General features: G+C 59.5%; 2 protein-coding genes across 4 annotated transcripts in view; one reads left to right on the top strand and one right to left on the bottom strand.

Moving 5' to 3' along the window:
- The window catches only part of ADAM17 (ADAM metallopeptidase domain 17), a 39,690-nt gene extending 24,770 nt beyond the window's left edge, over positions 1-14,920 (top strand). For both annotated transcript variants that reach the window (XM_090280890.1, XM_090280891.1), the window contains exons 12-19: positions 3,816-4,015; positions 4,950-5,053; positions 8,507-8,641; positions 9,297-9,427; positions 10,169-10,247; positions 10,843-10,931; positions 12,536-12,586; positions 12,991-14,920. In XM_090280890.1, coding sequence (XP_090137016.1) covers positions 3,816-4,015; positions 4,950-5,053; positions 8,507-8,641; positions 9,297-9,427; positions 10,169-10,247; positions 10,843-10,931; positions 12,536-12,586; positions 12,991-13,344 — 1,143 coding nt within the window. In that variant the 3' untranslated portion in view covers positions 13,345-14,920. The remainder of the gene's footprint in view (positions 1-3,815; positions 4,016-4,949; positions 5,054-8,506; positions 8,642-9,296; positions 9,428-10,168; positions 10,248-10,842; positions 10,932-12,535; positions 12,587-12,990) is intronic.
- A 110-nt stretch (positions 14,921-15,030) lies between these two features.
- On the bottom strand, positions 15,031-24,670 carry IAH1 (isoamyl acetate hydrolyzing esterase 1 (putative)). 2 transcript variants are annotated; one of them, XM_090280893.1, is made up of 6 exons: positions 24,580-24,670; positions 23,393-23,445; positions 20,060-20,208; positions 18,095-18,256; positions 16,445-16,563; positions 15,031-15,378 (listed from the first exon to the last, which is right to left on the bottom strand). In XM_090280893.1, the coding sequence occupies exons 1-6, from the start codon at positions 24,658-24,660 to the stop codon at positions 15,196-15,198; spliced, it is 747 nt and encodes a 248-aa protein (XP_090137019.1). In that variant the 5' UTR covers positions 24,661-24,670; the 3' UTR covers positions 15,031-15,195. The 2 variants fall into 2 exon arrangements, with proteins under 2 accessions (XP_090137019.1, XP_090137018.1); XM_090280892.1 differs by lacking the exons at positions 23,393-23,445; positions 24,580-24,670 and adding an exon at positions 21,859-22,257.
- Between the last annotated feature and the right edge of the window lie 1,042 nt (positions 24,671-25,712).

Raw genomic sequence — 25,712 nt, 5'->3', positions numbered from 1 at the left:
GGATAGAGGAATCTTGGTTATAAGTCCTTGCTTTTCATCACTTTGAATACTGCCTGCCAGTCCCTTCTTGCCTGCAAAGTTTGTTTTGAGAAGTCAGCTGAGAGTCTCATGGGAACTCCTTTGTAGGTAACAGTCAGCCTATCTGTTGCTGCTTTTAAGATTCTCTTTATCTTTAACCTTTGGCATTTTCATTATGATGTGTCTTGGAGTGGGCCTCTTTGCATCCATCTTGTTTGGGACTCTGTGTATTTCTTGGATTTGGATGTCTAATTTCTTCATCAAATTAGCGAAGTTTTCTTGTTTTTTTCATACAGATTTCTAATTTCTTGCTCTTTCTCTTTTCCTCTGGTACCCCTATGATGCGAGTGTTGGCTCTCTTGAAGTTGTTCCAAAGACTGCTTACACTATTCTCATTTTTTTAATTCTTTTTTCCTCTTGTTGCTCTGATTGGTTGTTTTTTACTTCCTTATGTTCCATGTCATTGATTTGATTCTCAGCTCCATCCACTCTACTGTTGTTTCCTTATAAATTGTTCTTTATTTCAATTAGTGTGTCCTTCATTTCTGACTGGACCTTTTTTATGCTGCTGAGGTTGTCACTAAGCTCCTTGAGCATCCTTATAACCAGTGTTTTGAACTCTTCATCTGATAGATTGCTTGTCCCCATTCCATTTAGCTCTTTTTCTCCAGTTCTGTTCTGTTCTTTCATCTGGGCCATATTTCTTTGCCTCCTCCATTAGGCAGCCTCCCTGTGTTTGTTTCTGTGTATTGCATAGAGTTGCTTTGACTCTCTGCCTTGCTAGTGTGGCCTAATGTAGTAGGTGTCCTGTAGGGTCCAATGGCACAGCCTCCCCTATCACCCAAGCTGGGTACTCAAGGTGCGCCCTTCATGTGGGCTGAGTACACCCTCCTCTTGTAGTTGAGACTTGGTTGCTGTTGGCAGGTCAATGGGAGGGATTTACCCAGGCCAGCTGGCTGCAAGGACTGGCTGTGACCACTGACCACCAACCTCCGCCCTCCGTGGAGGATCAGCTGTGCAGGGGCAGGGTGGTCGTGCTCGGACGTGGTCTGTAGCTGTCCACTGGCTTGCTGGCCCTGGGGTTTCCCGGGTGGTGCAGGCCAAGGTCACCCCCCACCTGTGTTTTGCCCGGGGCACCTGCCTGAGCTGTAAAGCAATCTGAGATGGCTGCCACCTGTGCTGGGCTTGGAGCTGCCCAGGTGAAGCCACGCCGTGAATCTAGGCTGGCTGCTGCCAGTGCCGGGCCTGGGGCTCACTGAGGCCGGCTGTTGCCTGTTCGAGAGGATTTAGGAAGCTGTGCAGCAGGAGCCAAGACCAGCCACTCATATGGAAAAGCAGCTTGGGTGGGCCCGTAAGCTGGGTGGGGCCGGGTCTCTGGGACCTCCTAGGCGGGTGAAACAGTGTCAGCCAGGTTGATGGAGTCTCAGCTACGGCACCAGCTTGCTGGCTCTGTCGGGGGAGGATTTAGAAAAGAGACAATGGCCTCTGCTGGCCTTGATGCCAGGCACTTCAGTTCCTCCCTGTGCACCACTGAGGCCTTTCAAGCTGCTGCCCCGGTGCTGGAGCTCCGAGGGAGTGAGTCTGAGCAGGTGAGTCGTGTGCGGGTGCTTTGAGAGGAACTGCCTGGGGCTCCAGCAGTTTCTTCCCCCGACTGAATCCCTGCTGGTTTTTGTAGCCAGAGTTGTGGGGACTCATCTTCCTGGCCCTTGGACCCTGGGCTGGGACTCCTCGCTCCTGAGATCTCCTTCCTGAATTTTATCCGCCACTCGTGGGTGGGGGACCAGCCCGTTCCACGTCTGCGCCCCTCCTGTCTGTCTGTCTGTCTGTCTGGATGGAAGTGGTTTCTGTAATTCGTAGTTGTCAGACTTCAACTAGATTTCTGACGGTTCTGGCTGATGGTGGTTCTGTATTTTAGTTGTAATTTTGATGTGAAGAGGTGAGCCATGTCTATCTGTGCCGCCATATGATCCTTGGAGCTGGAAGATCCTTTTTCAAAAGTCCAGTTCGTGTTCCTGTGAGGGCGACAGGTGGCTCAGGGGCCACAGTCACCTTTTACAGGCCTGTGCTCTCCAGTCCTCAGGGGCTTCGTCGCCCTTGTCTGGCATGAAAGGGAAGGGATTTGCAGAGAACTGGGGAGTCCCCGCCCCCGCTAACTGCAGAGTCCCTCAGACCTCTCCCCCTTTTCTTCGTGTCAGTGGTTTGGCAAATGGACCGGCTCAGCTCCTGGTTAACCGCCCTCAGTTTATTTATTTATTTGTTTATTTTGGTGAAGCCCTGGCTGGTTTGGCTCAGTGGATTGAGCGTCGGCCTGCGAGCTAAGTGTCGCTGGTTCGATCTTCCAGTCAGGGCACATCAGAGAAGGAAAACTCTGACTCCAAAAAACCTCCGCTGCCTTGCGGCATACCTCTTCAGGCGAAAGGCTAAGGGAGTAAACCCCGACAGAAAATCCGGAGCCGGAGTCCCTAAGGCGGTTTGACGTTGTAGTCAACACCGGCAACTCCTGCGGCGCACCTGAAGCCAAGCTGTATTGACTCCGTCTTTCCCTTGGACCCTTCAGCTGCGAAGAGAGGGGGGGTCTGCTGCATGGGCAACAGCAGACCCTCCATATCACCCTGCCCAGGCTCTGTAGCTTCAGCTTCACTGGAGAGGACACTCCAGCGTTGATTCAACACGGAAGGAGACAGATACCGTGTCACTCCCGAGTCGGACTGCACAGCCATTCTCGGCGGTGCAGATAGACTCTTAAGAAGCTACACCATCGTCTCTCGAGACGGACGGCTGCCAACAACAATATTTTGGTGAAAAAGGAAAGGGGTTATTATTTAAAGGTTACACAGACTTGGAATAATGGCAGCTTTCTGCCGTTAAATCCCACTTCCTTAAGAAACACCCCAAACCATGTAACCCTGCCTCCCCCTGCCAACGCGGGCCAGTCTCAGAGCGCACCGCTCAGGGTCCTGCTGCTCAGCGTCCTGGGCCCAGTTCCGCTCCCAGCACTGCTCACGAGTCTGGGTGGCTGGGCAGCACCCCCGCGACTCCATCAGCTCTGCCTCTGTCTCTCCAGGCAGACTTGGATCTGGGTGGCTGGGCAGGTCACCCACCGCACTGCCAGCTCCAGCGACTCACCAGACTTCTGGCTTTCAGAGCCGCGCCCCCTTTCTTACCCCAGGCCGTGTGCCAGCGCCCCTGGGTTTAGAAGGGGCTGTTTCCTGGTTCTGGAGAGGCTGATGCGGAGGCGCCTTTTGAGACTGGTCCTCTTAGAAAACTCAGAGACACTTAAAATCTTGGGGACTCGTGAAAGCACTTAGGAAATTAATCTTTTAATAGACTGTAAGCTCAGCTCTGTAACGACTTGGAACGTGGATTAGTCACACGGATAGCCAGGGAAAGAGGAGGGGGTAAACCGGAAACAGACCCTGCTTCCATGGCTGCATATCCTGTCCGGGAAGACGGTGTCTGTCCAGTCTGCGCCGTCCCCCGCGGGTGCCATGCCCGAGGAAGGGGTGGCGCGTGGGCCCGCGGAGCTCGCGGCTCTGCACCCTGCCACGCTGCCATCCACCCTCTCGGCGGCCTGGCGGGCGGGTCTGTGCGCAGCGTGTGCGTAGCTGGCCTCCCTGTGAAGAAGTCCAGGCTCTGGGGCGAATTCACCCCAGCTTGGCCACGTTCCGCAGGGGGAGGCGAGCCGCTCCCGCCTGGGCCCTCAGAGGGGCACACTCGGCATTCAGAGAAGTGGCGCTGACGCCCGGGGGTGGAGCTGCACGTCACTTTGGGGCCTTCGGGGCCGTTTCCCTCCTCAGATGTTTTCGAACTGCAGTAAGCAGTCCATCTTCAAGACCATCGAAAGCAAGGCCCGGGAGTGCTTCCAGGAGCGCAGCAGCAGGGTCTGCGGGAACTCGCGGGTGGACGAGGGCGAGGAGTGCGACCCCGGCATCATGCACCTGAGCAACGACAGCTGCTGCACCAGCGACTGCATGCTGAAGGAGGGCGTACGGTGCAGGTGCGCTGCGGCCCCGGGGCGAGGGGTGGGGGGCACAGAGCCTTCGGGGTGGATCAGCGCGCGAGTGGGTGCACGGGTGCGTGTGCGCGCGCGTCTGCCCTCTGCCCTTCACAGCGGCAGCGGCGCTCTGGCACGCGGTTTGACCTTAAGGAGTGGGACCCGTGATGTCGCCACCTTCGCTGCAGCGCTCCCCCAGTTCAGACTGCCCTGGGGCCGCAGAAGCGGGGGTGGGGGTGAGGGGTGGTGAGCAGGCCCGGCCCCCGCTCCGTTCTTCTGTCACAGCAGAGCCCTGGGGTTGGCCCAGGTGCCGGCGCTGGGCTGGAACCGAGCTGCTGAGCGTCCCTGCAGCAGTTCAGGGTTGTCCCGTTTCGTGGCATAAAGTCACTGTGGAGGAAGCAGGTTGCCCGTTAGAAGGCACCTACGTTCCACTTTCCTGTCCCCTGAGCCCCCGAGCCTGCCTCAGAGGTAGAGGGGAAGCCGTGGTGGGTGGGGAGGAACGGACGGGACGCCTGCAACCATGTGAACACTAAACTCTCAGGGAGTCGGGCTCAGGCCCCCCGTGTCCTGACCCTCATCTCCCATTGCCTCAGAAGGGGGCCCCGCACCCTTCAGGCCTTGCAGGCCTGTGTGTCTTTTTTTTTTTTTTAATTTTTAATACTATATTAAGTTAATGAAAACCGAGGACACCAAGATGTGCTGAAGACGGGCCGCTTTGGCTGGCCGTGCCTCCTCCCCGCAGCGCTGCTGCCTGCCCCACGCGAGGCGGGGCAGGGCATATGAGGCGGCGCCTGCGCCGGGACAGCCAGGGGTTGCAGGAGGGCTGCCCAGCAGGCGACCTGCCCGTGGGCTCTGTCTTCAGGGCCCGGAACATGACTGCAGCGTTTGCTGCGGGGCTGTTCTTTGACGTGAGCCGTCCCTGTCTGCTCTTCCGCAGTGACAGGAACAGTCCCTGCTGTAAGAACTGTCAGTTCGAGACTGCCCAGAAGAAGTGCCAGGAGGCCATCAACGCTACGTGCAAAGGCGTGTCCTACTGCACAGGTGGGTGCTGCTGCCGACCCTCTCCGCAGGCCCGGCTCGGGCAGGGGTGTGCCTGAGAACAAGGGTGGCTCGTTTGGACGAAGGCGCCCTTTGTCACCGCGTGTGCAGAGTCGCGGTGATCGTACCCCCCGGTCTGTGGTGCGCTTGCCGCTGGTCCGTGCAGGACCCGCTGCTGTTCCTCTCCGTGCTTGTTCCCCTCCGTTCTCCTTCCTCTCACAGCGTCCATGCTGATGTGGTCAGCGTTTGTCTGGGTATGTGTATGTCCTTGACACATCACGTGCTATTGCATGTCTGTGTTTCTAACGTGCCGAAACGGTAGTCTACCTTAGATCTTTCTAAACCCAGAGCTGTGCTTTTACAAATCCTCTCTGTGGTGCTGTGTGGTATCTGTGTCTGTGTTGAGGTCATTGATTCCGGCACCTGCTGAGAGTCAGTCACGTGGTTATCTTCCTCCTCCGTTCCCCGAGCAATGGCTGCCCGGGATTGCCTGTGCCGCCGGCACCCTCCGGGTGGGAGCATGTGCTGGTGCGTGTGGAGTGGTGGGCTTGCCTAGTCTGACGGGGGCACTGCGCTGATGCTGGGAGCAGTGGGGCACGCACAGTGTGTCGGTGCCACTGTGGGTGTGGCTCACGCTCTGTCCCGATGTCCTTGCCAGCACTACTGTTAACAAGCAGCTGATGTTTGTAAAGTGATTTCTCACCCTTACATTTTTCTGGAGCATCTTTGTATTAGCTGTTCAGATTTCTCCTTTTCTGAATATCCAGTTCACATATTTGGTCCATTTTTAAAAATTGGGTTTCAGGTCCTTTGCTGTTATTGATTTGGAGGGGTTCTTGTGTAGTAGTCTGTGTGGTTTAAACATCACATATATCTTCCTCCTGTTCATCGTCCTTCTGGGAACAAAAATCTCTAATTTTAATGTACTCAAAACTTGTGTGTGTGTGTGTGTGTGTTTTCTTTTTTTTTTTTGAGTTGTGGGTGGTTACAAACGTATTTTCCACAGCTGCTTCTATTAGCTTCACAACTTTCCCTTTTACCTGAGGACTTTAATCCACCTGGAGCTAATCTTTAAATTGCCCATAGTTTAAAGATAGCACATACCTTCTGTGGTCCTGTCCATTCCCGGAACTTCCAAAGCTGTGTCACTGGGTCCCTGTGGACACTGTCTCTGTGCCTGTGCCACCGGGTCACGTCTCTGGACTCTCGTGATGCCTCCGGACTTTAAATTGTTTTGCGTAGCATTCAGCTTGCTGCCTGAACTTTTCCTTGCCGGTGGTTCCTGTTTGTCTGGCGTACCTGCCCTGCTCTCGCACTTCTGTAACTTTGTCCTTTGCTGGCTGGGTTTCTGAACAGCTTCACTGAGATGTGGACGTAGCACAGCGTTGCTGCGCTTCCATCCATTGGAAGTGCACAGGGCAGGACATTGCAGTAGGTCCCCCCGGGCTCGGGCCGCGGTCTCCGCCTCGGAGAGAAGCCCCGCGCGCTGTAGGCGTCGCTGCAGCCTTCGGCCTAGACTCACCTGCCGTGACCCAGGGGGTTGGTCTGCTCTGACGTTTTGCATAAACGGGATCAGGACATGCAGCCTTTCGTAAGCGGCTTCTCTCTCTCTGAACGACGTTTTCAGGGTTCATCCGCACTGTAATAGGAACGGGACTTCATTTCTTTTTGTCACTGAATACCATTCGTGTACGGCTATATTCCCCATTCCGTTTAAAGTCACTCATCAGCTGGTAGACTTGGCCTGATTTCCCTTTTGGCTGTTAGGGACCATGCTGCCGTGAGTGTCCATGTGCAGGCTTCTGCGTGGGCACGTTCTCGTCTCCCAGGCCTGGTGCCCACGGGTGGCATTGCTGGCCGCTTGTGACCTTTGAGGCCCTGCCCGGCTGTTTGCCAGAGCGGCTGCGCCGTCTCCCACTCCCACTGTCACCCGTGGCGGGAGAGTTCCTGTGTCTCCACACCTTGGTCACCGTTTGCTGTTACCCGTCTTTTTAATTATAATCATCCCAGTGGGTGTGAGGTAGTGTCTCCTTTTGATTTTTCCTTCAGCTTTCAAATGTGCCTTTTACGAAACGTAACTGTGGTTTTCTACACCCTGAAACGCTTCAGCGTCACCAGTGTGCCGGGCTCCGGGGGCCTGATTGCTTGGTCAGACTTTAAAAGCCATTTCCTAGCTGTGCTCAGTGTTCCAGTCTTTATTGTAATGAAACAGATTCAGAAAGATGTCTCCTTTTCAAGTAAAACTACATGAAAGGACGTGCTTGTCCTTAGCAAGCAGCCTCTGTCCCCTTGCTGCTCGGCACCGGGCAGCAGCTGGCAGGGGACACGCTCGCGACAAGGAAGCGGCCCTCCCGCCCCGCAGCGTCGGGTTGGGTTAGAAACGGGGCCTGGTCGGGCTCTGCCGTTCGCGGCCCCCCCGGGCCTCCCGCAGCAGCGGCCCGTGTCCCCGCACAGCCCGGCCCCCCTGCCGCGGGCGGGACTCGGGGGCCACGTGAGGAGGAGGCGATGTGCTCAGTTCCCTCCCCACGCCCGATGCTTTGATTCCAGTCCTTTAAGAACAGAGGCTCAGCAGATACTCGTGGACCTTTCTCGTGTCTGGGGGACAGCGTCGCGCGCCGCGAGGGAGGACAGTGCAGCGCTGCTCGTCGCCGCCGTGCCGCGCGGAGCCCGCTCTCAGCTGGGGGCAGCCGTGCATGAGCGGGGGCCGCGCTGTGGCCGCCCCAGGCGTGGGGCGTTCCCGGGACCAGAGGCGCGCGTCCGTCCTGTGGGAGGGGCCTGTGCTCCCTCCGCGGCCGTGAGGGCGGACGGACTCCTGTGCTCCGTGCCCCCTGCCCGAGGCCGCCCCGAGCCTGGGCACCCACTTCCCGCGGCCGCAGGCCCCCCATCCTCCCGTTGCCTGTTACCGGCTTGTGCTGCTCACTTCCCGTCCTCTCCCCAGACCTCAGCGCCCTTTGTGACTCAGCGGTCACTCGGGGCACATTCCTGGTGGACGCGCCGTGGGGCGGGGCCGGCCAGCGAGCCCTCCAAGGGGGGAGGTGGGACAGGAGTGGACGGGCGAGGGGACCCGGGGAGGTCTGGGGCATCGGCGAGACAGAATCTCAGGGTCACAGAGCCAGCACCCACCCCCCACCCCCCGAAGAGCAGGGACAAAGGACCAGCACGGCTGGGGCTCTGAGGCGGGAAAGGCCTCGGCGGGAGGCGGCCTGGAGTCGCCCGCATGGGCGCTGGCCCTTGGTCTCCGTCCCGGCCCTGGCGCCGTTGCCCTGGGGACGGCGGGGCGCGTGTGCTCTGCGTGGAAGTCAGGGCCGCCGTGCGAAGGTGCCCGCGGCCTGCACGGCTGGCGCGAGGCGGCGGCGGAGGGGAGGCCCTAGGGACTGCGCAGGGCCATTTCGGCGCGCTCTGTCGGGGGAGGACGGGGGCTGCGGCTCATGGGGCGCCTGCCCGTCGGCCCTGCAGGCAACAGCAGCGAGTGCCCCCCTCCCGGGAACGCCGAGGACGACACGCTGTGCTTGGACCTGGGCAAGTGCAAGGACGGCAAGTGCGTCCCCTTCTGCGAGCGGGAGCAGCAGCTGGAGTCCTGCGCGTGCAACGGTGAGCCCGCGCCCCACGCCGTGGGGTTGGGGGGGCAGGCGGGCCCCGGGCCCCCCCTTGTTAGTCTCACCAGTGGCTCCGGGTGCTGACGCGCCCTGGATGGAGTCTGTCCTGAGTCACGCTGCCAGGTGACGTGCTGGGCATTTCCACTGATGGTGTGGGTGCCAGCTTCCCATCTGATGCCCTGTCATCCTGTCCCCACGTCCCGTCAGAGCTGGCCTCCGTGGAGGGGGCCATCGTGCACAGGCCGCCACGCTCCCGTCACGGGTCACTTAGCCGCACCCGCAGGGCGGCCCTCCTGTCCCAGCTCGTTGGCTCCGTCTGGGGCCCTGGCCTTCCAGGGCGTCCTTGCCCCGGAGAAGCCCGCCCTCGAAGGCAGCCACGGAACCGTGTCGGGACGGAGGGGCGTTTGCATTGTGACGCAGAGCCACCTGGCTTTCACTCTGTGAAAGAACGGAAACTTGCGTGAGGTTGTCTTTAGCCTTGTGGCCCCTACTCAGGACTGAGGAGCTCGGCCTCAGCAGTGACTCCTGGAGGGGTGGAGTATGGACAGCATTAGCTCCTGAAATAAAAAACAAACGCTTCCCTGCCCCCGGGGGCACGGGAGGGAGAGCCCCGGCTCCGAGAACACTCAGCCGTCGGCGGTTGCTTTCAGAGACGGAGAACTCATGCAAGGTGTGCTGCCGGGACGCGGCGGGCCGCTGCGCGCCCTACGTGGACGCCGAGCAGAGGAACTTGTTTCTGAGGAAAGGGAAGCCCTGCACGGTCGGCTTCTGCGACATGAATGTGAGTGCTTCTCCCCGCACAGCCGTGGTCTGTCCCGGCCGAGTGGGGCGTCTGTCTGCTGTGCCGGCTGCTGTGCTCCTCACTGCCTGGTGCAGCCGCCGTGTGGGCTCGGCCTGCGGGGACCCCGAGCCTGGAGCCGGGCAGGAGCTTGGGGGGCTTTGGCCAAGCTGGCTGGTTTGGGGCAGAAGGTCTTGATTATTTTTCTTTAAATTAATTATAAAATTGACCAAGAGTGCAGAAATGCAAGTTTTTATTTAAAACGGGTGCTGAACAAGAGGAAAGGGTAGGCGCAGTTCGATCCCCCGAAGTGAGGCCCTTTGTTCTCCACAGAGACATCACGTTGCTCGTGCAGAGCCTGGGGGAGGGGGGGGGTGAGAACTGCCCCTGGGCGGCCTGGGCGCGCTCTGCTGGCGCGGGCGGCACCGTCCTGGCCGGGCGCTCGTCCGTAACAGACCGGTTTTCTCGTTTGTCTCCTGGTGACTCGGTTCACTTTGGAAATCTGACTGGCTGTCCAGTGTCAGTGATCGCACACCCTCCTTTCTTAAGTACTCATCACACTTCAGTTATTGCCTGCGTCAGAGATGAGCCCTGAAAAGAAAGAAAACAAAAAACCGGAAAAGAAAGGAAACGATGAGCCCTAGGTGTTGGCTTTGGTGACACTTTCACTTGTTAGTTGCTGTCGTAAAGCCACGTTGCTTCCAAGCGCACTTCCTTAGGGACAACGCTGCTCCCTGTTCCCAGGGCAAATGTGAGAAGCGAGTGCAGGACGTCATAGAGCGGTTCTGGGACTTCATCGACCAGCTGAGCATCAACACCTTCGGTACGTGGCTTCCCCGCATGCCGTCAGCTGCGCTGACGTGTGGGCAGTGTGGCTTCTCTGTCACAGGCTCTGACCCTGCCACAGGAGGGGACATGTTCCCCGTGCAGTGCGGATGCGCAGCTTTTCAGACCAGGGAAGTCAGTACTTGCCTGGTATGGGCTCCTTCTCTACTAAAAAAGGAACACGCAGCAGCGTAAGCGTGGCTCAGTCCTGCACATTGTAAATCTGAATCCAGACTGACGTTAGAATTATTTACTTCCCGGCGGGCCCCAGCTTTTTCAGAAATGAGGCTGTATTATGTCCTCTAGGGCCCGCAGTTCAGAGTTTAGGCATAAAAGTTACACCAGGAGAGTAGCACCACTGTCCTCATAAGCATGGCCACCCGAGGCATCCCGCTGGGCATGGTCACCTGGGCACCACCAGGCTCGTTCTGGACAGGGGCGGGGGGCGGGTGGCACGGGCAGCCCTTCCTGCCCTGAGTCAGCGGCGCTGCTGGGCCCGCAGCCTGTGGCGTCTCAGCGGTGGTGCCCCAGGAGCACGCAGACTGGGTCTGTGGGTGTGCTGGTCAGGATGTTCACTCTGCAATTGTTCACAGGGAAGTTTCTGGCGGACAACATCGTGGGCTCCGTCCTCGTGTTCTCCCTGATAGTTTGGATCCCGTTCAGCATTCTTGTCCACTGTGTGGTAAGTCACCACGTTTAAGTAACTAACTTTTCTTAAAATTGCGAACAACTGCAATCAAGTCCTCTTCAGAAGAGGTGAAATTACTTGTGGCAGAATCTGACCTGCTGCTCCCAGCGACATTTCTGTGCCGTCCCTGGGAAAGCAGATCCTGTAAAGAACTTAGCTGATAGTCTCTTAAGAGAATGTCACTGTGTGTGGATGTTTGACTCAGGTGTAGACTTTCTGAAGAATTTTACACTTCTGAGCACAGGGGACTGCTGAGCGGGATTTGTCTGGGACCCGTGGGGAGTGAAGTGTCCACACAGGGGTCTGTGCAGTCTTTGTCGTCAGCAAACGGCAGACACTCGTGTTCCCGGGACGGAGCCCCCGTGCCACATGGAGCCTTGGCGGCACCGCGGGTGTGCAGCGCCTTCCAGCTAATGAGCGGGCCGAGGCCTCGTTCTCGTGCCAGCGAGTAACAGCTAACAAGCTGGATCGGGCTTTGCCCGGGGAACTCTAGGTGCTTGGTCAGCTGGGAGCTTTTTTTCCAAACCTTTCTTGTAGACCCATCCCCCTTGCCTCTCTGTGGATGTGCGGGCTCGTCTTCTGCAGAGAGGAGCTCAGACCTAGGCCCCATGGGTGCGGTCCTACAGGGCCCTCGTGTGAGCCCCTGGGGGACCCCAGTACAGCTCCCTCACACGAGTGCTCACGGCTGGCTCCTCTGGCCGGGGCGAGGCCCCGCGGGGCCCTTCCTGCAGGTGCTGGGCCTGATGGGCCTGGGGAGGAGAATCTCTAGGGAGCGAGCAGTTGTGCTGAAGCAGAGCTGACCCTACAGGTGACCCGTGGGCGCTCCGACAGAGGGACCACGGTGCCGTCCAATGCGGGCACTTTCACCCGAGAGCTGCACCTACTCCTCTTGCAGGGAAAGCTGCACTTGGGGCCGTGAGGCCTGACCCTTGATTTCCAAGGAGAGCTGTTTCCAGGAGGGAGGGCGCCGGCTTGTTTCGAACCACAGAGCACGTTCAGGGCGGTCGGACTGGGAGCCAGGCCTGGACTCACGGCTCCGCCTCCTGCCTGGCGCCCATCGTCCCGGTCCGTTGGCCACAGGCAGGGCCCTGGGGCGGCAGACAGAAGAGTGGGGTTAGGGTTAGGAGGCCCAGTCCCTTCCAGAGCGTGTCCACAGGACTGCAAACAGCTGAGACGCACGTTACGGCCGTGGGGGGCTGGGGTGGTGCGAGGCCAGCCTGGGGGTGCTGACGCGCAGCTGCCTGGGCCCCCCACCTGCAGCTGTGACCAGCAGTGCCCTGGCACAGGCAGGGCTGGACACACAGGGAGGTGGGCGCCCTGGTACCCTCCTGCCCACGGTGGGTAGTTGCTCAGAAAGTTGGCACTCAGACCTGCCCTCTCTGAATGCCAAAGACACATTTCCCTCGAGTGCAGAGGAAACGCTGCGAGGCTGGTGGCAGAACTCTTCAAGCGTGTGCAGAAACTTATTCTCATCCTGTGAACCTGCTGCCACTTTCTACGACTTACAGTCATTCGCTCAATACAGGAGGAGCCTGTTAGGAATGATCACTTCACTGAATTTCGTGTGTGGGAACGACCTCCTGTCCTTGTCTTTCTAGGATAAGAAGCTGGATAAGCAGTATGAGTCCCTGTCTCTGTTTCACCCCAGTGTAAGTATGCCCCACAGTGTGGCCCTGATGGCTAAGGCCTCCCGTTGGCAGCCCCGCTGTGCCCGTCACAGCAGGAAGGATCTGGTGTCCCAGTTAGGGGACCGCAGTGGAGGTGGAGGGAGGTGTCAACAGAGCAGTGCCACGGGCCCTTCCCCGAAGCTGGCAGGGACTTAGCTCTTCAGCACCCACTTAGTATTTCGAGACCTTTTCTTAGGTCTGAACTTGATAGAGTTTAAGTTCTCTCGCGTCTTGGAACAGTCAGTTTCGGGCCCTTTGGGAGCTAGCATTCCGAGTCCTTCCGCGCCGAGGGAGCCTCCCCTGGCGCTTCCCTGGGCGCGGGGGCCATGGCAGCGGCCCGCCCGCCGCAGCTACAGGACGCCATTGCCCTCCCTGCCCCCTCCCAGAACGTGGAGATGCTGAGCAGCATGGACTCGGCGTCGGTGCGCGTCATCAAGCCCTTCCCTGGGCCGCAGAGCGCCGCAGGCCGCCTCCAGCCGCTGCCGGCCATCCCCGCGCTGCCACTGGGGCCCGTGGCTCCGAAACTGGACCACCCGCGGATGGACACCATCCAGGAAGACCCCAGCACAGACTCGCACGTGGACGAGGACGGCTTTGAGAAGGACCCCTTCCCCAGCAGCAGCACGGCCGCCAAGTCGTTCGAGGACCTCACGGACCATCGGGTCACTCGGAGTGAGAAGGCCTCGTCGTTCCGGCTGCAGCGGCAGAGCCGCGTCGACAGCAAGGAGACTGAGTGCTAGGCCGGGGCGGGCGCTCTGAGCTCCGACCCACCCTCGCGTGCAGAGCGGTTCTGTAGGTTTGACCTGAAGTCACTCACAGGTTTTGTGGATGTCTGGGAGGAGCCGGGCAGGGACTGCAGCAGGTGCTGGTCACGCGTCTGATTCCCCGCGCTCACACGCTGGTGCGGGCAGGCCGTTCCCGTGTGAACAGGTAAGGGGAGCCCAGCTTGAGGCTTTCAGGTTTTATTTGTTGTTGAAAATATCCTTCAGCCTGTGGTGCAGAAGCAGCGCTCCCAGCTGGGTCACGTTGTCAGGATTTACATTTCTGTAAATTAGCCCTTTATGCTGACAGCAGCCCTGGTGACGGAGATGCCAGTCCTCACACAGCGCTGTGCTCAAGAGGCGGCCGCGCTGGGCAGCCGCTTGGGAGCACAGCTGAGACACAGGATAACTTATTTTTTTTTTTTTTGCCTTCAAGTGAAGACTAAGGAGATTAAAACCAAGCTGTGTATTATTCCCGAAATGTGGGTCATCTCTAGGTGGTACCCAGAGCTCTGTCCAGCAGGGAAAAGCACACAGCTGAATTTGGGAGTAATTTGCATTAATGTTTCTTCAGAATCCTGAGGCGGTTAGTACTTCCTAGAATTAAAACAATCTATAGTTTCCAGTGAGAGTTCCAAACAGCAGCCAGTTGAATAACAGAATCCTGCCAACCAATGAGGGCCCAAATCTGCTGCGCACTTTTTCTGTTTTATAAGGAATTTCATGGATCTCTAGTACTGTTGCTTAAAAAACTCACAGACCAGCCCTGGTTGGTTTGGCTCAGTGGATTGAGTGCTGGCCTGTGACTGAGTCAGGGTGCAGGCCTGGGTTGCAGGCCAGGCGCCCAGTTGGGGGCACGTGAGAGGCAACCACACATGGATGTTTCTCTCCCTCCCTTTCTCTCTTAAAAGCAAAACCTCACAAAACCTAAACTACTTCAGAATAAGAGTACAGTCACCTTTTTCAAACATTAGTGGCTAAGAGGATACATGAGCTATTTCTCGCCATATGGACAAGTGGTGGTCAGTGGGCCAGGAGTGATGGGCTGGCCACCCGGGGAGGGAACGCCGCCTCTCTCGGGCCCCGGGCGTTATTTCTACAGGAGTGATTCGTAGCCCCTGGGGCTGACCACCCGCCTTAGTGCCTCAGGGTTCCGGACGGTGTGCACGGACCGTGCGAAGGGTGAGTCCTCAGATGGAGTGCTGATTTCCCTAAAATCAAGAGTTAAAAGCTTTCCCCTTAAGTCCTGAAACGCGCTCACCAGCCGATGCATCTTAAATGCAGTAACTTGTGAACTTGGAGGACAATTAACCAAACCTGTGACAAAGGGTTCATTTTCTTCCTAAGGATGTTTGTTACGCATGTACCTGTTACACTAATACTTGAACTTGTACCTTGTGGTGTTTGCTGTCTTAACTAGTTACAGTACTCGTGTGTTTTGGTTACACTTTTGGAACCTGATGTAAGGTCTCTGGGTGTATGTCCGAGAGTGAAGCGGTTCCCAGCGCAATGTAAGGAAATCATTTTTATAAAACGGACTTTTTAAAAAACAGAACTGCCTTCACCTTTTCTCCATTTATAGCATCAGCAGGCTGCTCAGGGCGTGTCCGGAGCTCCGGCCCTGCAGACACCTGCCGCGTTCAGTCAGCATTTACCATCAGCACACCTGGGGCCAGAGCTTTTATTCGTCATGTTTTCACACGTCGGTGCTTTTTGTTCCAGGGTCATGAGCAAAGGTTTAAACTTGAGAAAAAAACATCCGACCAGTTATCGTGGGCTTGGGCGCGCAGTGGCGACTGGTTCTGTGAGCGCACAGCCGTCCCTTCTGGCCTAATGGTCCCCCTCTCCGAGGAGACTGCGCTCCGGCTGCGCTTCGGCCACGTCTCGCCAGTAGGGGAGCAGCAGCGGGAGGGAGGAGACTTTCTTCTCTATCAAAGGCCAGAGATGTGCGGACAAGAACTCATTTCCCTTGGGTGATAAGTGCAGCCCGTCCGACAAATAGGATGAAAAGTCCTGTCAGGGGAGAGGGGACTCGGTTACAGGTGTGCGCTGGTCCCCAGCTGTGCCCCTTGTCTGTGCCTGCCACCGCCCACGGTCTCCTGGGGCTGCGACAGCGCGGCCTCACCGCGTGTTCACGGGCCCTCTCCTGGGGTGTGGGCGCGCCGCAGACCGAGCTTCCTGCGGCCTCCCGCCATGAAGACTGAGCTGGGACACCCTCCCAGGTCACCCAAAGGGCTTAACCAGTGAACACGGCACGTTCGTGTGAACAGAAGGAACAACTGGGCGTGGAAAGGGCCAGCATGTCCATTTGTGCCTCCTGGTCTAGCAGGTTACTGGAGGGAAGAGCTCGCTCCGCCGTCGGGGCTGGAACAAGGACTGCAGGAGTCAGTCCCTGCGGCCGGTCCTTACAGCCCTTTCTCCCCAAGGTCAAGGCTTTTCCTGCACTCCAGCCGGCCCCCAACCCCTACCCCGTTAAGAGCCTGGGCAGCTGGCTAGCTCGACTTCCAGTCCGGGGCTCGCCTCGCACGGCACTGCCTGGGCTGATGTTTCCTCGCCTCTGCTTTTAGCGCAGAGGACCTGAGGCCGACCCTCAGTCCGAGGACCTCAGTGTGTGAACCTGATGGGGGCTGGGCCGGGGCAGCCCTCAGCAGCTGTTGGTCACGGGTCAGGGTTTCCGAGAAAGACAAGTGTCCCTCGTGTCAACGCCCGGAGTGGAGGGCTGTCAGATGGCCTATCGTTCCGCACGGGGACCAGCCCTGTATTTGTAAATGGGCTTTCTAGATTGGAAAACAGGGAGAACTACTGTCTCAAAGTAACGGATCTCAGCTGATGCCACACTCTACTTGAATTCACCGTTTTGCCTGGGAATGAGTTTTCACTCGCGCCCACGCTGCGTTACGATGTGTGTGGCCCAGTGCTGCTCACTCAGTCACTGTGTGCCCGCAGCTCCTGTAGCTCAGGGGCCGGGCCCATGTCCCGGAGCCTCTCCCGTCCCCCTTCCTGCCCGGCTCTTCCTGCCGCTGAGGGACAGCCGTCGCGCCTACTTGTCACCCCGCAGGACCGAGCGCGCGCCCCACACCTGCCCGTCCTGCATCAGGGCCCACAGGTCCAGCGCGTCGGTGCCGCAGTCCCGGGCCACGCGTAGGCAGGCTCTGGCGTACTCGCCCACGACCGCGTTCTGCCGGTTTAACTTGCAACCTGTAGGGAAGAGACAGTCCGGGTGACGGCCTGGTCCCTGGGTGGGTTCTGGCGTGGACAATTTCCCAGTCCAGTAAGCAGGCATGGACTTAGGGACCCAATAGGCCAGTGGGACCTGGGGACTAACAAGGACGGGCCTCGCAGGTGCTCCCCAGCACAGGAGCAGCTGGCTGGTGGCGAGTGAGGGGTGCCCTCTGGAGGAAGGCTGGGCTGAGGCCCCGGGAGTTCTGTGTGTCACCTGTAGGCTCAACCAGAGAAGGCAGGAGCCGGAAGGGAGCACGGGGGTCACCAGGCTAACTCGCGGGTTGGCAGACCTGCTCTTCAAAGGGCGGGGGAGCTGGTACTTGTTGCAAGCGCAGTCTCTCGGTGACCAGCCCTGCCAGTGCAGCTGAGACGCAGCCCCGGTGTGGGCCTGGCTGGCTCCCAGCACGGCCTCCTTGGCTGCAGCCGGGGGTCACGGTCAGCTGGCCCCGGGCTGCCGTGGTGGCCTTCTGACTCGGCAGCAGCTCTAGGGTGGCCTCAGTGCACTTCTACGGAGTGCCCAGGGGCGCTGACCTGCTCACCTCGGGCCCCACGCCCGGCTGACGGAAATGGAATGTGTCTTAACACCAGGATCCCACGCACACGCCTGCAGAGGGGAAACCAAGCTCCCAGGGCGGTGCCTGCTGTGTTCTAGACACGTCTTTCCTGCCACACCCCACGGGGAACTCGTCTGCTGTGACAGACACGGGGGCTGTTCTAACGGCACCTCCCGCACACCCGGGCCGCCCCTGCTGGCCTCGGATCGCTCAGCAACACAAGCGGCCCCACTGCTCTCGGACCTGGCTGCGGGGCCTTCTCTCCGGCCCCGCACCCTGCGCTCCGCTCCAGGCCCTTCCCCGACGCGCCTCCTTGGGGAGCGAGGGCTCCCGCGGCGTCCAGGCTCTGCTACCGCGCTCGGCACGCCCTGCCGGACACCTTAGCGCCCCGTCCGCTGCTGCAGCCCGTGCGCCGGCCTGGCTCCGCGCTAGCCCGGCAGGCAGGAGCCAGGCTTCGTCATCTGTGTCCTGGGCGCCTGGCCGGGTCCCGGCACCGCGGGGGGCGGGGGGGGGCAGAGGACCACTGCGGGGGGCAGGGGCCTGGTGCAGGTGCCCGTGCGCCCGAGCGCTGCAGGGCCGCCTGCTGGGGGGAAGCAAGCCCCCGTCGGGGAAGGGAGGTGTCGGTCACAGGTGTGCAGTGCGGAAGGGGCCACGCGGACCGGAATGGGCAAGGCAGCGGGCAGCGGGCACCTCCCAGCGCCGGAGAGTCGGGGAAACACCCCACGCGCGGACCTCAGAGGCACCACCGCCCTGGCCTCGGCCCCGCGTGGAGAACAGGACCTTGTCCGCTCGGAGGCGCCCGCCCAGCGTCTCCCGCCCCTCGGAGTCGGGACCCCCGAGGCAGCAAGTCAAAGCGAGGCTGGTTTGCGTGTCCAGGTCCCCGGGTGTGAGTGGCGGGAGCCGCGCTGCTCCCCCTGACCGCAGACAGGGGCAGGCCGGCCCCCTGAGCTCACCTTGCAGGAGGCACTCCTTCTCCCACGCGGCCTCCCAGAGCGGGGGCGGCGTGATGAGCACCACGCTGCCCGCGGGCACGCCCGCCGCCGCCAGGTGCCGCACCATGCTCCGCAGGTTCTCCGCGTACTCGTCCAGGGGCACGTGCTGCTTGGGGTTCTCGTCTGCGCGGAGGAACGCGGGCGCGCCGGCGTAAGTGGGGGGTCAGCCAGGGCCGACGCCTGCCCCCAGACGCCCACGACGCGCACCGAGGCCCCGGCCGCGTGGGGAGGGCCAGCCAAGCTGTGCGTGTCAGGGGACGAGGGCCCGGTCTGTCCCGGCCCTGCCACCGCGCGGCCGCGCGCCCCGGGACACGGCGCTCAGCCCGTCCACAGGGCGTCGGCACAGTGCGCGGGGCGCCTGCCACCAAGGGGCCTCCGCCACCTACTGCCCGCAAAGGGCTGTTCCGGGCGGGCTCACGGGCGTCACAGAGCTCCCCGCAGGTCACGCGCAGACCGCACAGGAGTGTAATCCCAGGAAAAACGAAACCCCTCGCGGCCCTACCGCCTGGAGACCGCAGTGCGCCCTTCGCGTCCCTTCCTCCCGGCCTCCCCTCGGCGCTGCGCGCGCCTTTTCTTCTCTTAAAGCTTTAAGGGGATCGCGCTGGAGACCAGCCACCCGGTACTGCCGCTTTCACGTAGCGTCACCTTAGGGACGTTTGCAGCCCTCAGAGCCGCGAGACCCAGTCCCAGGGCGGCGTCAAGGATGCCCCCCCCCTCGCCCCCCGCAGCACCCTGGCTTTGCTGCGACACCTGGCGGCATTCCAGGCGAGGGGAGTCCCTTGTCGTGTGCCCCCAAAGAGCTTCCTAGAGAGGACAAGCTTGCCCACCACGGCTGCGAGAGCCTGCGTGCTGCTCCTGCTCAGAGCCGCTTCCCTATTGGGGTCAAAACCCAAATTCCTCATGGTCATTTGCATTGGGGGGTAACTGAAGTTTTCCCACATTTTAAAACATGTATTAGCTGTTAAGTTTCTCCTTTGTGAATTCTCTATTCCTGCCTTTGTCCATTTTTCTATTGGAGTTAATACTTATTTCATTAAAGACATTAACCCTTTGTCTGCCATATTTTTGGAAATATTTTCCTTATATCATTTTTTAAACAATTTTTTTAGATATAAGCTATCTCACAAACCTATTTTCTTCCTTTGCAATTTCCTTCACTGCTCTTATATGCTTGGAAAGTGTTTTTCCCTGTTCTAAATTTGATAAAACCTCATCATGTAAGAAAAAATTGCATATAAAGATGACTTCATTTTTCCCCAGTTAGCTTGCAGCCCCTCCTGACCCTGTAAAGCCACACAGTCTTCGGCCACAGCGCCCCCACCTCCCTGACTTGCAGAGGTGGCGCGTCCCCAACCCAAGCCTCTCCTGAGATGTCCCCAGGGTGCCTGCAACCAGCAGGAAAAGGCCACTGCTACCCTGGAGAAGCCTCGGCGAGGCGACTGCCCAACCTTCCGAGTCAAGGCCGACTCCCCTCAAAGCCACGCGGAAGGCTCTCCTGCCGCAGGGCGAAGGGGAGAGAGGCCTCAGCCTGGCCCTCCCTCCTGCAGTCACTGCAGCCGTTCTTCTGACCCCGATACGCCACCCAGGGTTCCAGGCCGTGCTTGGGGCGGGGGCTGCCCCGAACTCCTCTCTGGGTCGGTAACCTTCCCACGAGAGGCGCACACCTGAGCCCTCCGCCACCGCCTCCGGCAGCTGAAGAGACTCGGCCGCTGAGCACAGCACCCCATGACTCGAGAAACAGGTGCCTGACACTTGAGGTCAGCAGCCCAGGCGTGCAGGAAGTAGGCCAGGGACAGAGCCCACTGGCATGGAAGGCAGAATACGCGTGAGCGCTCGGGGACCTTCATGTGTTAGGAGAGGAGGAAGCAGGACATACAAGTTTGCTGTAACGTGGAAACCACCCAGGACGATACAGAACGCCTTTACCTTTCAGGGCACTGTCATTGGCCCCGAAGAAGATCGTGACCGCTACTGGGCTGTCCAAAACGCTCCCTGTCCTGATGAGTCTCGGAAGGATGATTTTGGCCCATCTTGTGTTATAGCCTGAAAACCCACGATTCAGAACATCGCATTTTCTGAAATGAAAAAGTTGAAGATGAATGGCGAGCAAAGCTGTTTTCAGCCCCGGAGCCAACCCGAGAGGGTGGGGGCCCCAGGCCCGGGCACCTGCCCTGCCGCCCAGCCCCCCTCCGGAAAGAGCTCCAGGACGGGTGGGCCATCCTATCCTCAGAGCGATGAGCAGCCACAGAACCCTCACAGGCGAGCTCATTTCACGCAGGGTACAGTGGGTGCTTCTAAAATGGAGTTTACAGACCCCGGCCAGGCAGCTCCATCTGTTAAGTGTCACCCCGACATGCCGAGGCTGTGGGTGTGACCCCCGATCAGGGCACATCCCAGAATCAACCAGGGATGCGTGGATGGGCAGAACAAGCTGATGTCTCTCTCTCAAATCAGTCAATAAAAAAATTTTTAATGGGAGTTTACTGCAGACAAGTATTAATCTGAGCAAGAATCATAGGTAGAAAGTCACTAAGCTGGTGTTCAAATGTAACACTGGTTTGTTCGGGGAATAACTGTAGTGTTTGATTGCATGGAAGTTTAAAATAAAAACCAAAAAACTAAAAAAGAACATAAAGAAAAAATACTGAGTGGGAGGTAGAGAGCCCCCCCCCACCCCAGCAGACAGAACACGAGTAACAAGCGGAAACCTGCTTTCAGCTGCCACGTCAACCAGCGGTTTTGCTTTGACTACGTAACTTTAGTAAGTGTATTAGTTGTGTTTCAGTTTAAACCAGGCCATGGACAGGCATCTCCTCCCTCTAGAAGGCCTCCGCTTTGAGCCGCAGCGCCGGGGGGTCTGCGGAAAAGCCGCCCTGGCTCCGGAGCCCGGTGCCTGGGCTGGAACCCCGGCTCCGTCACTTAGTAGCTGAGGCCACGGGTTCCTCTGTAGAGATTGGAAATTGTCCACGATAAAAAGTTGTTTTAAAAATAAATCTTGGGTTTCATTTTATGATTAGCAAATTGGTGTATGGCTTAAATTCCTACAATCAATAAATTTGCAAAGGTTTAAATGATTTAAGAATTGTTAAGACGCTTTTGCAAAGAGCAAACAACGATCTTATAGGACTATAAAATGAAGATGTCACTATGGACACAACTCTGTATTTTACATTTATCACTAGCCCCAGCGGCGGTACAGGAGGCATCTCTTAATGACCAACGTGCAGACCTGCTACTTAGGCCAATAACTTTCAGGCTTGGTAATGAGGTTAGATTGAGGCTAAATTAAAGCTGAGCCAGCTGAGGGCGATGCCCGTGGCCGGGGCAGACGCCGCGGCCGGGACTGTGTGCAGCAGGGCACTCGTTTGACATGGAACAGAAACAAGTGACAGTTCCGGCGCTAAAGACAGGGGGGCCCTAACTGTTTGGTCCCTCAGCAGAGAAGGCAGATGCCGCCTGCCACGCCAGTCACCCCTCCAGCCCACCGGCCTCCTGGCTTCTCCCGAGCGCTGCCCGCTGGAGAACACGGGCTCAGGGTGCCAGCCGGAGTCTTCCTCTTGGGCTGGCCGTGACCTCTGGTCCCAGGTCTTAGGTTGTAACAGGCTCCCGTGAGCGTGGCCAGGACAGGGGTAGCTTTTTCCAAGGGTGGGGCCTGAATGGGGCAGATTCACCCAGGGAGGACGCCCTGGGGGCCAGCCAGCAGGCATCAGTTTTGGGTGCTGTACCTGAACATGACACTTGCGTGCATAACGCCCAGCAGACCAAACGGCCTCCAGCTTTGTCTCTTCTTGTGGTTACTCTCAATTCCAAAAAATAACCAGCTTCCACTGAAGTCTTCTAGAAGTCGCGCCTCTGCGCTAGCCATTCCGACAAGACTTCAGTGCAAACGTTAACTATGAAACGTACATCGGGGAAACACGGGAAATTCCCGGAGCTTTTCAGGCCACTTGAAGGTTTTTTTTCAATACCTTTTGTTCAGAAAAGGTTAAAGAACCGATTAAAGTTGTTGGATTACAGAAGTAAAGGCATCTGCCGCGTCCCAGGACCTAAGTGCGCACAGGTGCGCTGGCTCGGCCTCCCAGCCGGGAGCAGGCGCCCTGGTTACCGCCGGGAGCACAGGCCCCGGAGCCAGGCCACCTGCCCCTCAGTCGTGTGACCTTGTCATCCCTCGTGCGTCTTACTCCGCCCGCTGTGTCGTGGGCAGGACAATAACGCAGTCGCTGCCCGCTGTAGAGCAGCCGCCAAGGTTCAGCGGGACGGCGCTCTCCAGTCACGGTACCTGGTGTGCATTCGGGGGCCAGCTGCTGCACCCCCTCCCTCCCACTTTACAGACGAGGAAACGGAGGCACGAATGACGCCTTCATGTTCCTGGGTTAGCGCCACTCACACACAGCACGTGGGGACAGAAAACGCTGGAAGGTCAGCTTCTCATTTTCCAGTGTGAGGGGTGACCAGGAGGGAGAAAGTGAAGACTTTTTACCACACACCCTACACTTAGAAATAAAATATATTTTTTCAGTGTGTTCGTTACACTAACGAAGAAAATGACAACGTAACGATGAGCTGGCAGCACGTCCGGCTTATTTCTTCTCACGGAGGCGAAGACAAAACTGCTGGCCAGTTCACCGACACCCCAACACAAGTACGTGTGTCCACTGTTCTTAATGGGGAAACGTCTCTAAATACTCATTTTAACCTCTTAAATCGGGCCACTGTTTCCGTGTTAATGAATCCCTCAGCATATTCTTGAGTTTGACAAAATCCCAAAACCATCACTGCTTCTGATATATTTTATAAAGAATTTGGAGGGAAAAACCTCTGTCCGAACTTAGGGTTTGCGCTGCCCTTCTGGGGGGACGTGTGGTCCCGGCCGCGGAGATCCTGGGGAGGAGCGCTGACCACCTCGGCCACGGGCAGCGCCCTGGGCCGGCTCAGCTTTAATTTAACCTCATTCCCAAGCCTCAAAGTCCAACTGGCCTCACTAATCATTTAAATCGCACCTGTCATGACAACTGAAAAAGAACCTGTCGTCTTTACATGGTGAACAGCTGTGTCCTTTTGGATCCAAATATACTTTTCACAACTCCCGGGGTCTGTTTTCAGAAGGTGGCGAAACCCCTGAACCCCGAGGGCCTGCCCTCCCTGCTCTGCAACCCCACGCGCACCTGCGCCTGGGAGAGGGCGAGGCGGGCAGCAGGGCCGGGCCGCGGGCACACGCTCCGGCACCGACCCGCGGGGACCAGGCGGGGTTGCGCTCACCTGACCAGCTTGTCAGCCAGCGACGCGCCCCATCCGCCCTGCCGGAAGGAGAACTGGAGAAAGAAAAGCCCGTTAGTACCAAGCAGTGTGACCAGGGCACCCCCGCCCCGGCCTCTGCCTCGCTCCTGCACTCGGCGCCCCGCACAGAGGAGGCAGGGTCCTCCGCGGAGACAGGACGGAGCGGCGGAGCGCGCCGCGCGGGAGGCCGGGTCAGCCCCCGGGACCTGGAAAAGCGCCGCAGAAATCTGCGTTCGGGAGGCAAAGCCATGGTGGGAAGTGAAGGCACGTCCGTGTCCATTCTTCCCACTGCGGGGAGGTTACCGGCGGGCCTCGGGGTGGACGGGCTGACGTGCGCCCCCTGGATTCCGGGGGGTCCTTACCGCCCAGACGCCTACAACTAATGGCACCAACTGTCGCCATACGCACAACAAACCGGTTTAGGGAAGTTATGCCTGAATGTTAGAAAAACAGCAATAAAAGTAATGCCACGGGAGAGTCGTTTTAAAAATGCACTCCCCCTGAAATAAAAACATTATTTCCAATTATTTTTCCCTTAACGTGAGTTGAAATGATTTTGGATGAGACGTGACCGTCTGCACATTTCACCTCGGGGCCTTAGCTTTGGGCTCAACCGCCGCCGCCCGAGGAAGCAGGGGCCCGGCTCCCCATCTCCGCCCGAAGGGGCTGCGCAGGTGCCCCTCGCGGACGCCGAGCTCCGAGGGCGCGGGAGCCGCTCCGGCTCGGGCGGCGGAAAAAAAACCGCCGCCGACAAAGAGACACGAGACCCCGTCCCTCGACTCCTCCTAACCCCCCGCGAGGCAGCAAGCGGGGTCCGGAAGGGCGGCGGACCCGGGCTCGGCCCCCCCGAGGCGGGAAGAGCCCGGGAGCCCGCCCTGCGGGCCGCGCCCCGGCGCCGGGAACTGGAAACGGGAGCCGCGCCGGCTGTTCCCATGGACGCGGGCGACGCCGGGACGCGACGCCCGCCGAGGTCGCCGTGAGCGGGGCGCTCAAGCCTCCGGGCAGCCTGGGCCGGGGGCCGGGGGGCAGGTGACACTCGGCGGAAACGCGGGCCGTCGCCAAGGACGCCGGGGCCGCGGCTCTGGGCGGGAACATGGCCGAGGACGCCCGAGAGAACCGCCGGGTGGGGGCCGAGCGGGGCCTGCAGGCGGCCGGGGCCGGGCAGGCACCTGGGTGAGGGAGTCTCCGAAGAGCACCACCCGAGGCCAGAGCAGGGGCTTCCCGCAACCGAGGTCCTCGCACAGCGCCATAGCTGAGGACCGGAAGTGAAGCTGACCGGACATCCGGACGGGGTGGCTAGGGGGCGGGGCGAGCGCGGGGTGGGGTGGGGCGGGGCGAGCGCGGGGCGGGGCGGGGCGGGGCGAGCGCGGGGTGGGGCGGGGCGGGGCGGGGCGAGCGCGGGGCGGGGCGGGGCGGGGCGAGCGCGGGGCGGGGCGGGGCGGGGCGGGGCGGGGCGGGGCGGGGCGGGGCGGGTCCGGCCGGGCCTCGGGGCTCCGCTTGCGCTGGGAAAACCACGCCGCGCCCGTCCTCGTGGGAGCGGACTGCGGACTCGCACGCGGCACCCAGGCCCTCTGACGCGGCCCCAACCCTCTCCTCGGTCCTGCCTGCGCTGCCTGCACCGAGGTGCCGAGATGGCCTTTGTCACCAGAGTCCCCATCTGGCCAAGCGGCCGACTCTTGAATAAACCGATTCCCCTTCCACCGGCTCCTGTCTCTTGACTGGTGACTGGCTTTGGGGAGGCAGGCAGCCGAACCCGGGCTCCGCATCCCCGGGGGCTCCTTCGTCACGCCATCCGAAAACGTCTTTGCTCCACCCTTGATGGGAGGTTTTGACCTGTTACCCACGTGGACGTCTGCTCCACGGCAGGGCCGAAGCCTCCAACAGGCCACTGCCCGCGGGCTTTGTCCCCGGGAGACACGGGGTTAGGCTTGGCTCTGAACGCGACCGAGGAAAGTGGGGGTTCGCGCCGAGGAGCAAGGGGAGGGCGCAGTAGGGGAGCTCTTTGACGGACTCCGGAGCTGTAGTACCGGAGGTGCGCCAGTGGGGGGGGGGGCGGGGAGATTCGAGCGGAGACCCGGCCTGATCAGACCACGTGGGGGGTTTCCATAAACGACTCAGCAGGGTTCTTGCCGAAACTGGCCTGCGGGTGCGGGGCTCGTCAGAAGCCTCAGAGGACCCTGAGGCGGCCACGGAGACAGCAGGCACTTTATCTCGGAGGGACTGAGTGTCGGGGAGACCAGAAGGGCCCGGGGGTGGGGCAGTGCCCACGGGAGAGCCGACACGCCCCTCCCGGGCTCGGACC

Source organism: Furipterus horrens, unplaced genomic scaffold, assembly GCF_987537825.1.
Source record: "Furipterus horrens unplaced genomic scaffold, mFurHor1.1.pri manual_scaffold_6, whole genome shotgun sequence".
In the NCBI taxonomy this organism is placed as follows: domain Eukaryota; kingdom Metazoa; phylum Chordata; class Mammalia; order Chiroptera; family Furipteridae; genus Furipterus; species Furipterus horrens.
The sequence above is the reverse complement of the archived record's forward strand: the minus strand, read 5'-3'. Positions and strand labels throughout refer to the sequence as shown.

Excerpts from the sequence above, each read along its gene's own strand:
- IAH1 (XM_090280892.1), bottom strand. The coding sequence starts at position 21,998 with ATGGCTAGCGCAGAGGCGCGACTTCTAGAAGACTTCAGTGGAAGCTGG. Across the intron at positions 20,209-21,858 it reads CACGCAAGTGTCATGTTCAG|AAAATGCGATGTTCTGAATC; the intron begins GTACAGCACCCA and ends TTTTCATTTCAG. Across the intron at positions 16,564-18,094 it reads GAAGGAGTGCCTCCTGCAAG|GTTGCAAGTTAAACCGGCAG; the intron begins GTGAGCTCAGGG and ends TCTTCCCTACAG.